At 37.4% G+C, this 13,977-nt stretch overlaps 1 protein-coding gene across 1 annotated transcript in view; it reads left to right on the forward strand.

Annotated features, from left to right (window-relative positions):
- The window catches only part of HS2ST1 (heparan sulfate 2-O-sulfotransferase 1), an 80,634-nt gene that overhangs the window by 60,985 nt on the left and 5,672 nt on the right, over nt 1-13,977 (forward strand). Inside the window, exons 3-6 of the mRNA XM_033067453.1 lie at nt 4,955-5,040; nt 8,547-8,685; nt 12,075-12,172; nt 13,221-13,378. Of these exons, the coding sequence (XP_032923344.1) occupies nt 4,955-5,040; nt 8,547-8,685; nt 12,075-12,172; nt 13,221-13,378 (481 nt within the window). The remainder of the gene's footprint in view (nt 1-4,954; nt 5,041-8,546; nt 8,686-12,074; nt 12,173-13,220; nt 13,379-13,977) is intronic.

Consider the following 13,977-nt stretch of genomic DNA (forward strand, 5'->3'; position numbering starts at 1 on the left):
TTGAGTATTTCCTCCTGTAGAATTGTTTCCTACATAGGAAGGTGACACTGTCATACACCATTATTTCAGTTATAAAGTCTGGTAGCCATCACTGTGGTCCTGTCCACTGTGCAGAACAAGTACTAAAGACTTGTGCACTAAGAGCAGAGTGATATTTCAAAAGATTTAATAAGCCTATATCTGTTAATTAAAAATCGTGCTCAAGTCAGTTATACCTAGTGCTGCCCTTCCCACTAAATTCTGTTTGTCAAGGTGTGTCTTGAAATGGAGGTCTGTCCTGAAGGGTAGGAGAGCTAGTCATTGAACAGGTGTAAATTAAACACAGACTACCTTAAATTTCTACTTCTAATTGAACTTAATTCAAATAAAATTTGTTCTTTGCTGGTCTAGTTTTATAGAAGAGAAACTTTTCATCTTCCCTGTAATTATAACCTATTTAAAAAGTGAAAATCTGTGCTGAGCATGTGCACACTACTGTCAGTCCTACCTTTGATACTATGCTCTTGTCCAAGGTGGTAAATGATGTTGTTTAATTAGACACTTGATACGGTTCTTCTTTGGTGGCCATTAACTGGGAGATGCTGACAATGAAGAACTTCATATATCGCACAGTTGTTCAAAGAGGCAGAAATGATTTTTCATCTTTAATACATGGAGATAACAGCTTGCCATTGTAAGTAATAGTGCATAATTCTAGAGATAGCAGGGGTGCTGAGTGGTAGCTGATGTTTACTCTGTGTGGGCTGGGATTAGCACGACATATTCCTATGCCATCTTCACCAGTATAGCTCATTTGGGTGCATTATGTCTATATGTTCCAGTAGTAAAATACATAAACATATCATAGAGACACAAAACTATTCTTTACTGATACTGTTTGTTAAAGCTAATCTCCCTAAGCAAGGTGAAGATTGCTTTGGGCCTGGCAGAAGTTTGTAAATCAGTGAGCATTCTTTTGTTCAGTTTTTCTGCTGTACTTTCTCCAGACTACTGTAATTCTGTAACAGATTTTAAGTTCTCTGCCCATATGTGAAACCTTTACTTCTTGAATGCAGTATGAAAAGAATGATATTTAAAATCCTCTCCAAATATAGTCTGTATCTGTTTTGAGATAATCCAATAAGAGTTCCTAACACCCATTTTAGTTTCAGGTGTAACTTGTCCCAGCAGCCCTCTTTTCCTTTGCAGCATCTCTGTCAGCAGGATCCTGGGAGCTGCCCGTTTTTCCCCAGGTTGGGCCTTCTCTTTGCAGCAAGCTGGGTGCCATGTTGCCCCTATTACATTACTGACCTGTGTGATCTGTAGCAGAAACACCTGCTTTTCTTAATGAAGTCAGAGTACTTGTTTGGTTGAGTTGTATTTGCTGCTTGCATGTTTCAGCAGTGACACGCTGTCCATACAGGAATGCCTGTGTTACAGCTATCAGGATAGCATACCAGCCACACAAACTTTATTGGTTTTGTTACATGATGCAGGTGTTACCTAAAACATCTAAAATTAATTTCTATTCTGCATTACAGCATGTGTTCTTGATACATTATTTAAAAAGTGGCTGTGACAACATTCTCTATACTGTTACGAATGCTATGGTTGTCCAGTGTTTCAATCTCTCAGCTTGCTGTTTTCTGTTTCTAGGCCTTTTTTCTTCTTCAGTTTCTCTCTCAATTTTTCTCAAAAGAGCAACATCTTGCTTCCAAGTGGATTCTAAAACAGTTGGTCTATCAGAGGACAGAGCAGTCATAATGGCTTTAGTGGTGCTTATTTCCTCTGCTAGTGCAGGTTTCAGAGGCTGTCAGAAGTGGAATAAGTGTAAAGGCTGCAGCAACTCTGTTAGAAGTGCAAGTACTCTCATTCCAAAAGAATTTTTCTTTTGGAGTTAGATGGTCTAGTGAGTATGAGTGCTATGTGTGTGCCAATTGTATCTTCTGAGAAAGAACTGTTAGTGCAAGGCAGGTATCCTGGCTGTACTCTGGCTGAAGTGGTGAACTCTATCTTTCCACCATCTCACAAAACTGCTTTTCTCAACTGTCTTTGCCTTGAGCTTGCCTTGCCTTGTGGTTGTTCGTGGCTTGCCACCAAAGGGTGTGCTGCTTGCCTGGTTCCAGTATTCCTGACCCTGTGATTCAGAGCTCACTCAGACACACTTGGAGACACAAGCACAGTCACGTGCACACTCACACCATCAGATACACTCAGACACTCGTGTGTGTGTGATTGTGAGTGTGACTGGGTGTGTGTCTGAGTGTGCAGAGTCCGTGTGAGAGTGTCTGGTCAGGCTGTAGAGAAGAGGGGACTGATGGTTGCAGTTAATGGACAGAGATAAGAACTTACAGCATCACTTCAGTTTGCACACATGGCTTTTTCTCACACTGGGTATGCTGGCTGGGTTTTTCCTCCTTTTGGCTCACTGGGACTTGTTTGAAATTCCTCCTGTCCTAGAAACTGAATGTATTTAACTTACCTTTCAGGACATCTTATGCCCCTAGAGTACATTTGATCAGGCTTTTAATTCAGTGAACCTCAGCTGATTTCCCACTTACTGAAGGCTGTGAAGCAACTTTGTAGCTGATGATATAAAAGCACCATGAAACAACTTCACAGGAATTCCATTCACATCTATCTGAACTTTTAAAGTCACCTCAAATTTTATTCAATTGGGCTCAGATGGAGAAGCTTGCTTGGTCTCTTGAAAGCTCCAGTATCTGCTAAGCCCTGAAAAGAAAGATAAAATTGATCATATTTAACAGTATGAAGCAGTGAGCAATATTCATCTCTGACCTAAAATGTGTGAATCCAGACTTATTAGGCTATCTGTGACCTGGAACAATTCTGGCTTTTGGAATGCTGCAAACTGTGGGAGGAAAAAAAAAAAATCTCTTGCTTGCAGGCTAGTTATAAGTGTTAAAAACGATAGTTCTCAGGGGCTCAGCATGTTGCAGGTCCATCTTATAACACACCTGCAACATTTACATCATTCTTAAAACCTTCCTAGCTTCTCTTACCCTGGCTGGTGTTAGAGACTAGACTATCCACCCTATGTTCATGAAAATTATTTCCGTAACAGACAATAACACTGTAAGACAAAGGCAATAAAGGATTTTTGTAACTGTTACTGTAACATCTAAGATTTGATGCCAGATGCTGATATGGGGATCTAAAACAAAACTTGGGATTTTGTACTTAACATTACCTTGTCTAGTATTAGAAACTGAAATCTAGATGGTGTAAGTTTTCAAAAAGCTTATTTGTGGAAACATAAATGTACACTTTAATGTGTGGGCTGCACTGCACAGCCTAAGTAGCATAACTGGTTTATTTGCGGAGTTGTATCAACCAACCATGACATTTTGGTGTTTATGGGTGAAGGAAGCAAAGGTGATATATATTTTGTATTTAGGAAGTATCTTTGCTAGGTAAAGAAATATTTATAGCTGAGGCTCTTCACTGAAAATATCTTGTCATTAATCTTGGAAAGGTGCAGTCAGTGGAAGTGTGGTTTATTTCAGTAGCAGTAAAGGTGGTTCCACTGGATTCAAAGCCCCATATTAATAGTTTGTGCTATGGACAAAACTAGACAAAGCCAAAAGTTTATGAAACACCATTGTGTAACATTATGCAGTGCTTTTCAGCTGGATTTGCCACCATTTTCACGTGCAATATACACTTTAAATTTTGTAATGCCACGGACTGTGAAATTTGTACACTGAAAAACTTACTTTTTAATAACAGGCAACATTAATATAAATTTCTGTTATCTGGTAGTCCAAGAGCCAGTGTTTAAAGACCTAAGTACAGATTACCAACCTCTTAAATCATAGACCATGAGTTTTGCACAATTAAAAAAACAGCAGCAGGCCCATCTCACCTTTTAATCTTCAACTGGTAGGTTATAATAAATAGTAGATACTATGCTTCAATCCACTTGACTTTATAGAATGTTAGTGTGTTTTCTTGAGTCCTCAAACTTTCCTTTTTTCTCTCCTGTCTCACCTTGAAATCTTTGTGGCTGTCTGTGTCTCTGTATAACAGAAAAGAATTGCAGACGTGCAGAGAACAGTCTTTTAATTCACAGCCTCAGAAATGGCCTATCTTTGTCAGACAGCTCGGGCAGTACAAATTTATCATCCTCTCTTCATTATCCAATTCACTAGTTTTGGAGTAACTTTCAGTTACATGCTTTGATGTTAAAATACTCTGTTCATCTAGTAAAGCCAAGCTCTATCAGAATTTGCATGTCCCACTTAATTTGATCACACACTCTGGTTTGGGGCATGTGTCTTATTTTTGTTCTTTGAAATGTAAAACTATTCCTATTTTTGTGGAGTTTGCCAGTAACTGCTCTATCAGCCCTCATTTAAGGGCTACTTCATGCTTTAGCATGCAAGCTTCACTGAAATGTTAGGCTTAATATGACTATTCAAAATAACAAACTAAAGATCTGCTTTACATTGCATACATTTATAATTTTTGATTACTTGTGCATTGCATTTTGGGATGGAGGAGCAAATAAACCATCCCAGTAAAACAGGGCTAAGAACATGATGTAAATCTGGTACACTTTTGTTTGGGGGACTGAATACTGATCAGACAATTCTATCAAATATGCACTTGCACTTCTACTGAAAGAATTCTGCTTTCTTTTCCAAGTAGAAATAAAATGGACTGACAAACATGTAAATATTTGTTTGTTGATATTTTTTGTGATAGCTTTCCTTGAACTGTCCTTCTGATTGCTGTATTTTGCTTTTCTTTAGTTTCTGATCATTAAATTCTGATGATCTAAAATCAGTCATGTGTGTGCTGCAGAAAAGTCTATTTTAGGTGGCACAAATTTTTTGGTAATATTCAAAATATACTTTATCTAATGCAGTATAAGATTAAAAGCCGGGAAACACAGAGTATGGAAAAGTGTAATGAGCCGCACAGAAACACTTTTTATTGCCCTCTTTCACAGGTCCGATTTGTGAAGAACGTGACTTCCTGGAAGGAGATGAAGCCGGGGTTTTACCATGGCCATATCTCGTACCTGGACTTCGCCAAGTACGTTCCGGTGGCGGCGCCTGCGGGCTCCGGCCGGGCTGCCAGCGCCCTCTAGCGCTCGGGCCTGGGAGCTGCAGCTCGCTAAAACCCGCACACTGCCCTCCCCGCTGCGCAGGATTTGGGGGTCATCTTCACCGATTCCCCGTTTGCTTGCATGATAAAATGTGGCCAAGTCTCATTTAAAAAACAAAAAAAGACAAAACACCAATGTTTATATACTGGGATTAGTATTCCTTGTCTTAATTCCAAGTTTGTTCTGCTGAAAATCATGGCTTTCCCCTGAAACACTGGCAGTCCTGTTTTAGGATTGGCTTCCCATTTGGAGAGTTAACATGCCTGCTGTCAAAAATGCTTCATATAAAGAGTAACACCACCTGCTCTTAAATTATGTAATTCTTCTCTACCTTACTATCCCTTTACACTTTATCAAAATATGAAAAGTTGTACTTCGAAGTAGTTTTCTGGTCTTATACTAGTTTGACTTGCTAGAAAAAGCACTGAAATAATTCTTCTGGAGTTAAATCCTACTTCTAGAATGAAATGAAATAAAATACCATAAAAATCCTTCCACTGACTTCCAAGGTTCAGGATCATATCTTTATTCTCACTTTCATATGTTTCTTTTCTTGTCTTATTTTTGCTTCTGGATCTAAAGCTATGATCCTCAGTAGCTCGGTCTTATGCAACCTCCCCTTGAACTGACAAGTCAGTTTTGCTTAAGATGCTTACTAGGCAGTGCTTCATATTGCACTTGGAGCATGTGAAAAATGATTTAAATTTGAAAGTGGAGTTTTCACATCTCATTACTTTTGACTGCACAAATGAGAGTGCAGTCCACAAAAATCCGCTGCTTTTACTTCTTGCTAGCGGCCAGTCCTCAGTGTTTTTATGTTTCTGTGCATTAAAGTATTTATTTAAATTCTTTTTTGTATGTAGTAATTCCTTTTGTTTAGTCATTGCTTTTAATTATTCATTCTGTCATGTACACTGATTTTTAATTTAAACTTTTTTTACAAAGAATGAGATGGGGAAGTGTGAAGTACATTATCAGAAAATGCTAAAAGGTACAGGAGTAGCTAAAAATGACCAGTGACACCAAGCTTACAAAAAGTAACAGGCAAAAGAAGTTATGTACAAATCAGTTCATCAAATAAAATATATCAAAATTCATTAGTTTCCTTTCTACCAATTTAATTAAAATGCTTCAACCTTAATAAATGCTTTAACTGAGTAACCACTTTCTGGTGCAGTCAAGCTGAATGCTATTTTATACATTAGTTCATAAAACTGAAAACATTTTCAGATACTGGAACTCCTAACATAAAAATATTTTAAATTTAGAAAGCATCTAAGCAATTTTACAGATTTCTTTCATCTGCATCTTCCCTCTGGGACTGTGTTATCCTTGTCTTTGTTGTTTGTTATCCTGTCACCTGAGTGATTTTTTTATTTTATTTTTTTCCCCCCACAACAGCTTGCTTTCTCATACTTTGGGTTTTCATTATTAAAATAATATCTTGAATACGCTGGTTGTGCTTGGCAAGGCCCACACCTTTAAGGCTGTGAGGTATGTTCTTGTAATGGGCAATCTTGTAGTTAAGAAGTGTTAACTATTTCAGAAGAGTCAATGCTTCCTTATACATGGACATCAGACTTAGGTCCACTGTCAAATATCAGAAGTACCTCTTAAAATATGCTGAAACTGAAAGTACTGGATTCCATTGATAACTCCCAGTATTGAGGACAGGTTATTGCAATCCATCCTTGTAGAAGTTACAGTAAAAGTTTAAATTTTTTCCCTATTCTTTTTGTCTTCTAAAATTTCTTACCCACTATTATTCCCTATTTTCTGTGGTAAATAGTTGGGGAAAAAAGTTCTTTGACAATGCAATGGCCAATTCATGATCATTATTAATAAATTTACAGTAATAACTTACGTTACTAGTAGGTTTATGTTACTGTAACTGAAAGTAGTTCGCTTGTGAATGTAGGGGATTGTACAGTCCAGCACAAGCAGTTCTAAGGACTTGGACATCTTCATTTAACCCACGGATCTGTGCTGCTCATGGCTGAGGCTGCTGCTGTGGAAGTAGTTTGTTAGAGCTTCCTCAGTATTTGCAGTAGTCTGGGAAGGGGACACGTGCATGTCTCATGCACTTCAGTGGACCTTAAAGAGGGTGCAGTTCAAAGCCTGGACTTTGCATCAGAATGGTTGAAACATTCACACCCTCTACTCAGCAAACTCTGGGAAGTCCGAGCTGGCATGCAGACAGATGTCAGCAATTCTGCCTTTCAGTGCTCCGGTCTGACTCATTGGTACTCTGCTGGCAGCACTGGAGAATCAATTGCTCTTTCTGTAGTCTTTAACAATTTCTCTGTCTGTAGTGCTTGTTTTTGGCAAAAGCAATGCTTGTTAATTGTGGGTTTTTCTAACTTCCTCCTTTCTGCTGCTTTTGCTGCATTTCTGTTCTTCAGCTTTTCAATTTAATGTTCCTCATATGCACAGTATCTGGTAGTGAAATTTACCGCTTTAAAAATCATAGTCCTGCATCTTAAAAGTGAGTGCTGTGTTTTAGCCAAGCTAGTAGGCATGAATGGCCTTCTTGATGCAGAACACTTTCCCAGTTCGCAGAGGAACAGAAGAGAACTTTTTTTCCCAGCTTCTAGCTTTACTTCAGGGCACTTGACACACTTGCAATTTCCATGGTGATATAGGCTATTTAATATTTGGATACCATAATTATTTGCCACAGCGTGTCTCAGATGGAAGAGAAAAAACTGAGAAATGTATCGTAAAAATACATAATGTATTGTATGTATTGAACATAGATCACTGAAAGGCAGCATTTGCACAAAACGGTTAGGTGATTTAAATTTTTCTCCTGTGTTGTATGAGCTTACTACCTCATTTCATCAGGATTCTGTTTGTACTGGAGTACATCAAAATTTGCTTAGGGTAAATGTCTAAGGCAAAATTTAATATATTTAGACAGTATCTGTAACCATATTAACTTCTCTATCTTGGGTTTATATTTAATAAGCATAGCTGTATGCATTCAACCCAGGCAATGGAAGGGCTCTGAGCTCTGTCTTCCTGCTGTTAATGTCTCTGACAATTGGAGAGCTGCCAGGAAAAATCACTCATAGCATTGCAAAGCCCAGTTCACAAGGGCAGGAACTCAATATCAAACTTCCTTGTACTTATTATAAACATGTATGTGGCTGCTAAACTAGTTAAGGCATTTCTAGAGTCAGGATGGTTGTGTAAACATTTTTAGTATCTGTGTGACAATAAGTCTATTTTGTTTGTTACTTTAATAATAAACCCTCTAAATCATAATCTTAGGAAAACTGAAATTGAACTTACTTTCATATCATTAAACTTCCTCTCAGTATCTTGTATTCTGTGTACAGGTTTCAGTTGTAGCAATAAAGGCAGTTTTTACATATTAGATGAGAAGCTTTGATTTGTCCTTTGAAAGATGTTTTTTCCTCTTTTACTTTAGATTTGGTGTTAAAAAGAAACCAATTTACATAAATGTCATAAGAGATCCTATAGAACGCCTAGTTTCTTATTATTACTTTCTGCGCTTTGGAGATGATTACAGACCAGGGCTACGGAGGCGAAAACAGGGGGATAAAAAGGTAAAGTACACCCAATAATATATGCTGCACTTACTAAAATTAATGTGAAAACAATTTTTTAAATGCCCTAATGAAAGCCAAATCGTTCTTGAATCAGCCTTGGTGATAATGGTGAATTTGTATGTTATATTCTCCATTTCCTGTCCATACTGAAGCAGAGCATGACATTAGTAGTTCTTTGTACCTTTATAAATTCACCATACATTGCAACTTGTTAAAAAAAAAAAAAAGTTTTTTAAAATTGCTTTTAGGTATCCAGAATTAGAAAATTAGACTTACCCTCCTATGTAAGAAGGCTGCATCTCTTCTTTTAGAAGATTGAGACACATTTTTTCAGTAAAAGCTGTTTTTCAGAATTGCTGATGCTTTGGTTTTATTGTTTATTTTCATATAATTAGCAACCTAATTTATTCTGTTTTTTAGAAATGCTTTTTTTTTTTAAATTGCAATGTCTTTTTGGAAACTGTGGAGCATGATATGTAAATTTCTGTACTTCCTCCTGGTGTCTTAGGTGGCTGTAGACAAGTTCAGGTCAGCCTATTCAAACATTGACTACTAATACAGTTTCAGGATGGCATTTGTTCCAGAAAGAATCTATACTTCCACTGCCATGGTTTGCAGGATGACGTTTTTCAGGCATGTAGGTTGGATTTTTCTTACACTGGGAAGAAAAACTGGATATTAAGCATACAAGTAGGGTTTACAAAACTGTAACTAGAACAGTGTGGAATCCTATAAAATGTAATGAATTTTTGTGCTTTATAGAGCCAAACACTTAATACAGTTTCAGTAACAATGTTTTCTTAACCTGATGATGTTTTTCTGTAATGTTGACAATTTAGTGTAGTGTTGTGTGCATTGAGGCATTGAAAAAATAAGCAGAAGTCACACTAAATACAGCTTAGTCTATAAACACCACAACAACTAATAAACATGAGTAATCATTTTGTGTGCTGCCCCTATCCAAATAGTGCCTTTTAAATATTGGGAACAAACCTTTCCTCCTTTCTTTCCGGTTGGCAACTAACTGCTCTTCTGTTATTTAGGGTTTAGCGCCATCTTCAGCTACTGCATTTCAGTTTGTCCAGGTATCCTGCAGCACAGGAAGAGGAGAGCTTCAAGAATAAGTTGAAATTAAGCTTAAAAATTGTCTTTATAGAACTGGCTAAGCAGATGAATAGGTGATATGATTTGATATCATAAAGGCATTTTTAGAAAGAGATAGGATCTCATCTTTTCTAGCCTGTCTTCCTCTTTCCTGTTGAAGATCAGTCACTTGGAATGCTGAGCATGCTGCTAAGTCTGAGCTGTTTCTAGGACATGAAACTTACTAAAAAGAGTGAAATTTAACAGTGTTTATTTTAATTTTGAATTATAATCTAAACAAGCTGGTTAGGTAGTCACTGGGAAACATGCCAAAAAGCCTTAGTGTTGCTGCTTGGTAAGACTGCACTGTAAGCTTTGGTTTGCCGGGAAAAAGGTCAAATGCATTCCTGTTTATAATGCTTGCTAGGCATTGCATTATTTTATGTTTTTCTTTTGAAGATGCTTTTTGCATTTTGTCACTATGATACCACTTTATTTAGGTCTGAGGGACTTAGTTGTTACACAAATTTAACATGTTCTGTAAGCATTTCAAGTTCATTTGAAGTGAAATTGATTCACTATATCAAGCTTCTGGATTCTTTCATTTAAATCAGGTAGTACTGTTTTTCCAAAGTGTCCCTGGGGAACTGTCCAAGCATAAATGATGCAAGTTTTGCATACATTAGTTACAAAATTCAGCAAGCTCAGAAATTGATTGAGCCAATTGCAGTGTCTTTATTCTAGTATGTTACAGTAGATTCATCAAAAGCTTTTCAAATGAAAAGTAGGGAACGTCAGAAATTACTTCTAGTGGAAGTCATTTGTTCCTTTATTAGTGGAAAGGAATCTCAATGCACTTTGTACCCTTCTCCTCTCTTAGCCCATACCATGGCATTTATATAGAAGAATTCTTAACTAGGTTGTGTTCTGTATCCCTGTGCTTCCAATCATAGATAGCTTGGCTCCAAATGCAGAGTCTGTAGAGGCAAATGTTTCTTATAATAAAATCTCTGGATAGAGTAGCCAAGGTAGGTGCATAAGAGGAAGTGTGGAAGGAAGTCTGTTCTTTTTCAGCTTGCTTAGAGAACTGCTTGCTTCCTTTCACTTATTAGCTGTAAAATAACCTGCAGGTATAAGCAAAGAAATCTTTCCTTGCACAGATGCCAGTTCATTTTTAGTATAAACATTCATAATTTAAGAGATGCATTTAACAATAGATCAGTGCAGAATTTCCCTAGAAAAACTGTGCAAGGGAAAGCATACCAATGTCTTGTTTTCCCGCTTAAGCTGCATTTCTATCTATTTTGCGTGACATGTACATGCTGTTCTAAACTGAGAGTTCAATGTGAACCAAGGCAGCACGGTTTACTCCCTGCTTTGGCATAGTGTCAGTAATTTTTTCAGCTTATCTAATAAACTTCACCTCAAAATAGAAGCAAATTGTGTTGTCCTTGTTCTTAACCTCAGATAATTGCACAAATGTGTTTTTACATTGTTGCTTTGAACAGAAACTTGTGATTATACTGAAGAAGCAATCTAAAAATTGCTTATGTGATCTGTTATTTTTTTAATATATCCTAGATACAGCTCTTATATCTTGATTAGAAATATCATAAATACTTTGTTTATGGTGACACAGTAAAGCACTTACAAATTCCTTCCAGTACTAATGGAGTTCCTATTGTAACTCTGTTACTGCAGTTGAAGTTCTGTTGCTACATCTGTGTATACATAGAGAGCAATTTTGTATGGAATATTCTGTTAGGCCCTGAACAACTTCTTTTCAGTTCTTCTGATTGCTAAAACAAAATTAGCCTCTGAAATGGCATTTATTTGTCATAATTAAAATGTAATAGAACCTTGTTTAATCTAAACCACAAAATGTCCAATGTTCTGTGTTACAAAGATCCAGCTGTTGCAGGATCACACAATTCCTGATGGCATTTGATGCTGTATTTTTAGTGACTTCTTTTATAGGGGAAAACGATTATACCAACACTTACTGGCTATTTTTGCTACTTTTGACAAATAGCCTTTGCTAAAGTTATATCAGAGGTATATCAGTGTATCAGGTAAGATCAATTGTTCACTAGTTGTAACCATAAAAGACTGTCCAAGTACTATTTAGTTGAGACAATAGATCATCCTAATAGCACTGTGAAAGCAAGGCTTGAATTTATTTTTTTTCTAGAACATCATGTATGTGTTTTTCTGTCGCCACTACATTTAGCAACTAACCAGTTTGAGATGTTTGATACATATATGAGATTTTAAAGCTCAGCTCAATTTTGTCTTTGTTCCAGACCTTTGATGAATGTGTGGCAGCTGGAGGTTCCGACTGTGCTCCAGAGAAACTTTGGCTTCAAATTCCATTCTTCTGTGGCCACAGCTCAGAATGCTGGTAGGGAGATAAATGTAGCTTGTTCATCAAGTATATCTCTGCTAAAATCTAACCTTTAACAAATTTCAATATGTAGTCCAGTTGATAAAAGTGGGAGGGACTGGGCAGAGTGAAGCAGTGGTACTTGAGTAATGTGTTTTCTGTTGAAGATGGATTTACTGAAACAGTTTTGCAGTTCTTTAAACTAGCAGCATGTTACAATACTGTATCAGCAATGCTATGAGGGAAAACATATGTTTTCAATTTTAAAAATCATTTTTGCAGATTTAGAGTCTTGACATTTTTCTCTTATGTCAGACTACAGTATCCTTCTTTTGGAATGGAGATACTTTAGTTCAAGCTCCTAAAGTTCCTGGGGACTACACAATAATTGACATCAGGATAAATTTGCCTTTTTAAACCTTTACCAGATATCCAGTAGTCAATGCTACTTGGCAGAAACTGAAACAAAAGCAAATAATGTCCATCTGTCAATGCAACATATTTTATAATAATAGCATAGACTTTAACAAACTCTTTAGCAGAAAAAAACCCATAGATTATTTGAAGGATTCTGAGTTATGTCAAGGACAATTATTTGTCAAAGGTATTGTTCATTCAAACACAAGCAAATACCTGGGAGCTCTTCTTTCAGTGCTTGTTGTTCAGACCTATCTTCTCTATGGCCATGTGGGGAAGCAGAGAAAGAAAGAAGGTGCAAAAGGGAAAGTGTGTTCTTGTCAGATTTCTAATATCTAATGTGAAAGTGGAGACTATTTATTTTGAGACAATGTAAATTCTCAAAAAAATGCTTGTATTGAAGCATTAAGTATATACACACACACATCAGGTATTTTTGTTGAGACTTTTATGTGTAGAGGAGTCACATTTTTAGGTAAGAACAGAGATGAGAGAAACTGGAAAGGGAGATGAAGTTAGGAACAGTTATAACTTGGAATAAGTCTTGCCTTTCCTATAGAAATGTCCTGTTGTGAAGTAATCTCCATCTAGGCACCAAGTATTGTTGGCTGACATCAGAACTTGCTGTAATTGTTCTCTGTCATTTTAGGAATGTGGGAAGCAGATGGGCTTTGGAACAAGCCAAATACAATCTGATTAATGAATACTTCCTTGTGGGAGTTACTGAAGAGCTTGAAGACTTTATCATGTTACTGGAGGCAGCTTTGCCCCGGTTCTTCAGGGGTGCCACAGAACTGTACCGGACAGGTATTTGAATACTTGATTTCCATGGATTTTTATCCACTTACTGTCTTTTTTAGTGTGAATTCTTTAGATCTAGATTAATAGTTTTGAGTCTCTGCCAGGTTTGTCTCAGCTGGATGATGCTCCTATAGAAGAAACAAACTCTTTTTCAAAGATTCTAAGTTCTTCCTCTCTCTCCCTCTCTCTCCCTCTCTCTCCCTCTCTCTCCCCCTCTCTCCCTCTCTCTCCCTCTCTCTCCCTCTCTCTCCCTCTCTCTCCCTCTCTCTCCCTCTCTCTCCCTCTCTCTCCCTCTCTCTCCCTCTCTCTCCCTCTCTCTCCCTCTCTCTCCCTCTCTCTCCCTCTCTCTTGGGAGTAGGTAGTCCAAGTATCCTTCTGCCTTACACAGCTTGTAAATATTTATGGTTGGGATGAAGGCAGGTGTGGAGGTATACTGCATGTAACACTGTCATGTGTTTGTAATAGAATATTTTTGTAAGGTTCCACAGTGGCTTCAGTTTTGTAAAGTGGCTGATGTGGCAGATTTCCATTTCCTCAGAAGCCCTGCTGGAATTAACTGTGCTCAATGCAGCCTGGTTGGCTGAGCAGTAAAGCCTGAGGGACAC

Source organism: Catharus ustulatus, chromosome 9, assembly GCF_009819885.2.
Source record: "Catharus ustulatus isolate bCatUst1 chromosome 9, bCatUst1.pri.v2, whole genome shotgun sequence".
In the NCBI taxonomy this organism is placed as follows: Eukaryota; Metazoa; Chordata; class Aves; order Passeriformes; family Turdidae; genus Catharus; species Catharus ustulatus.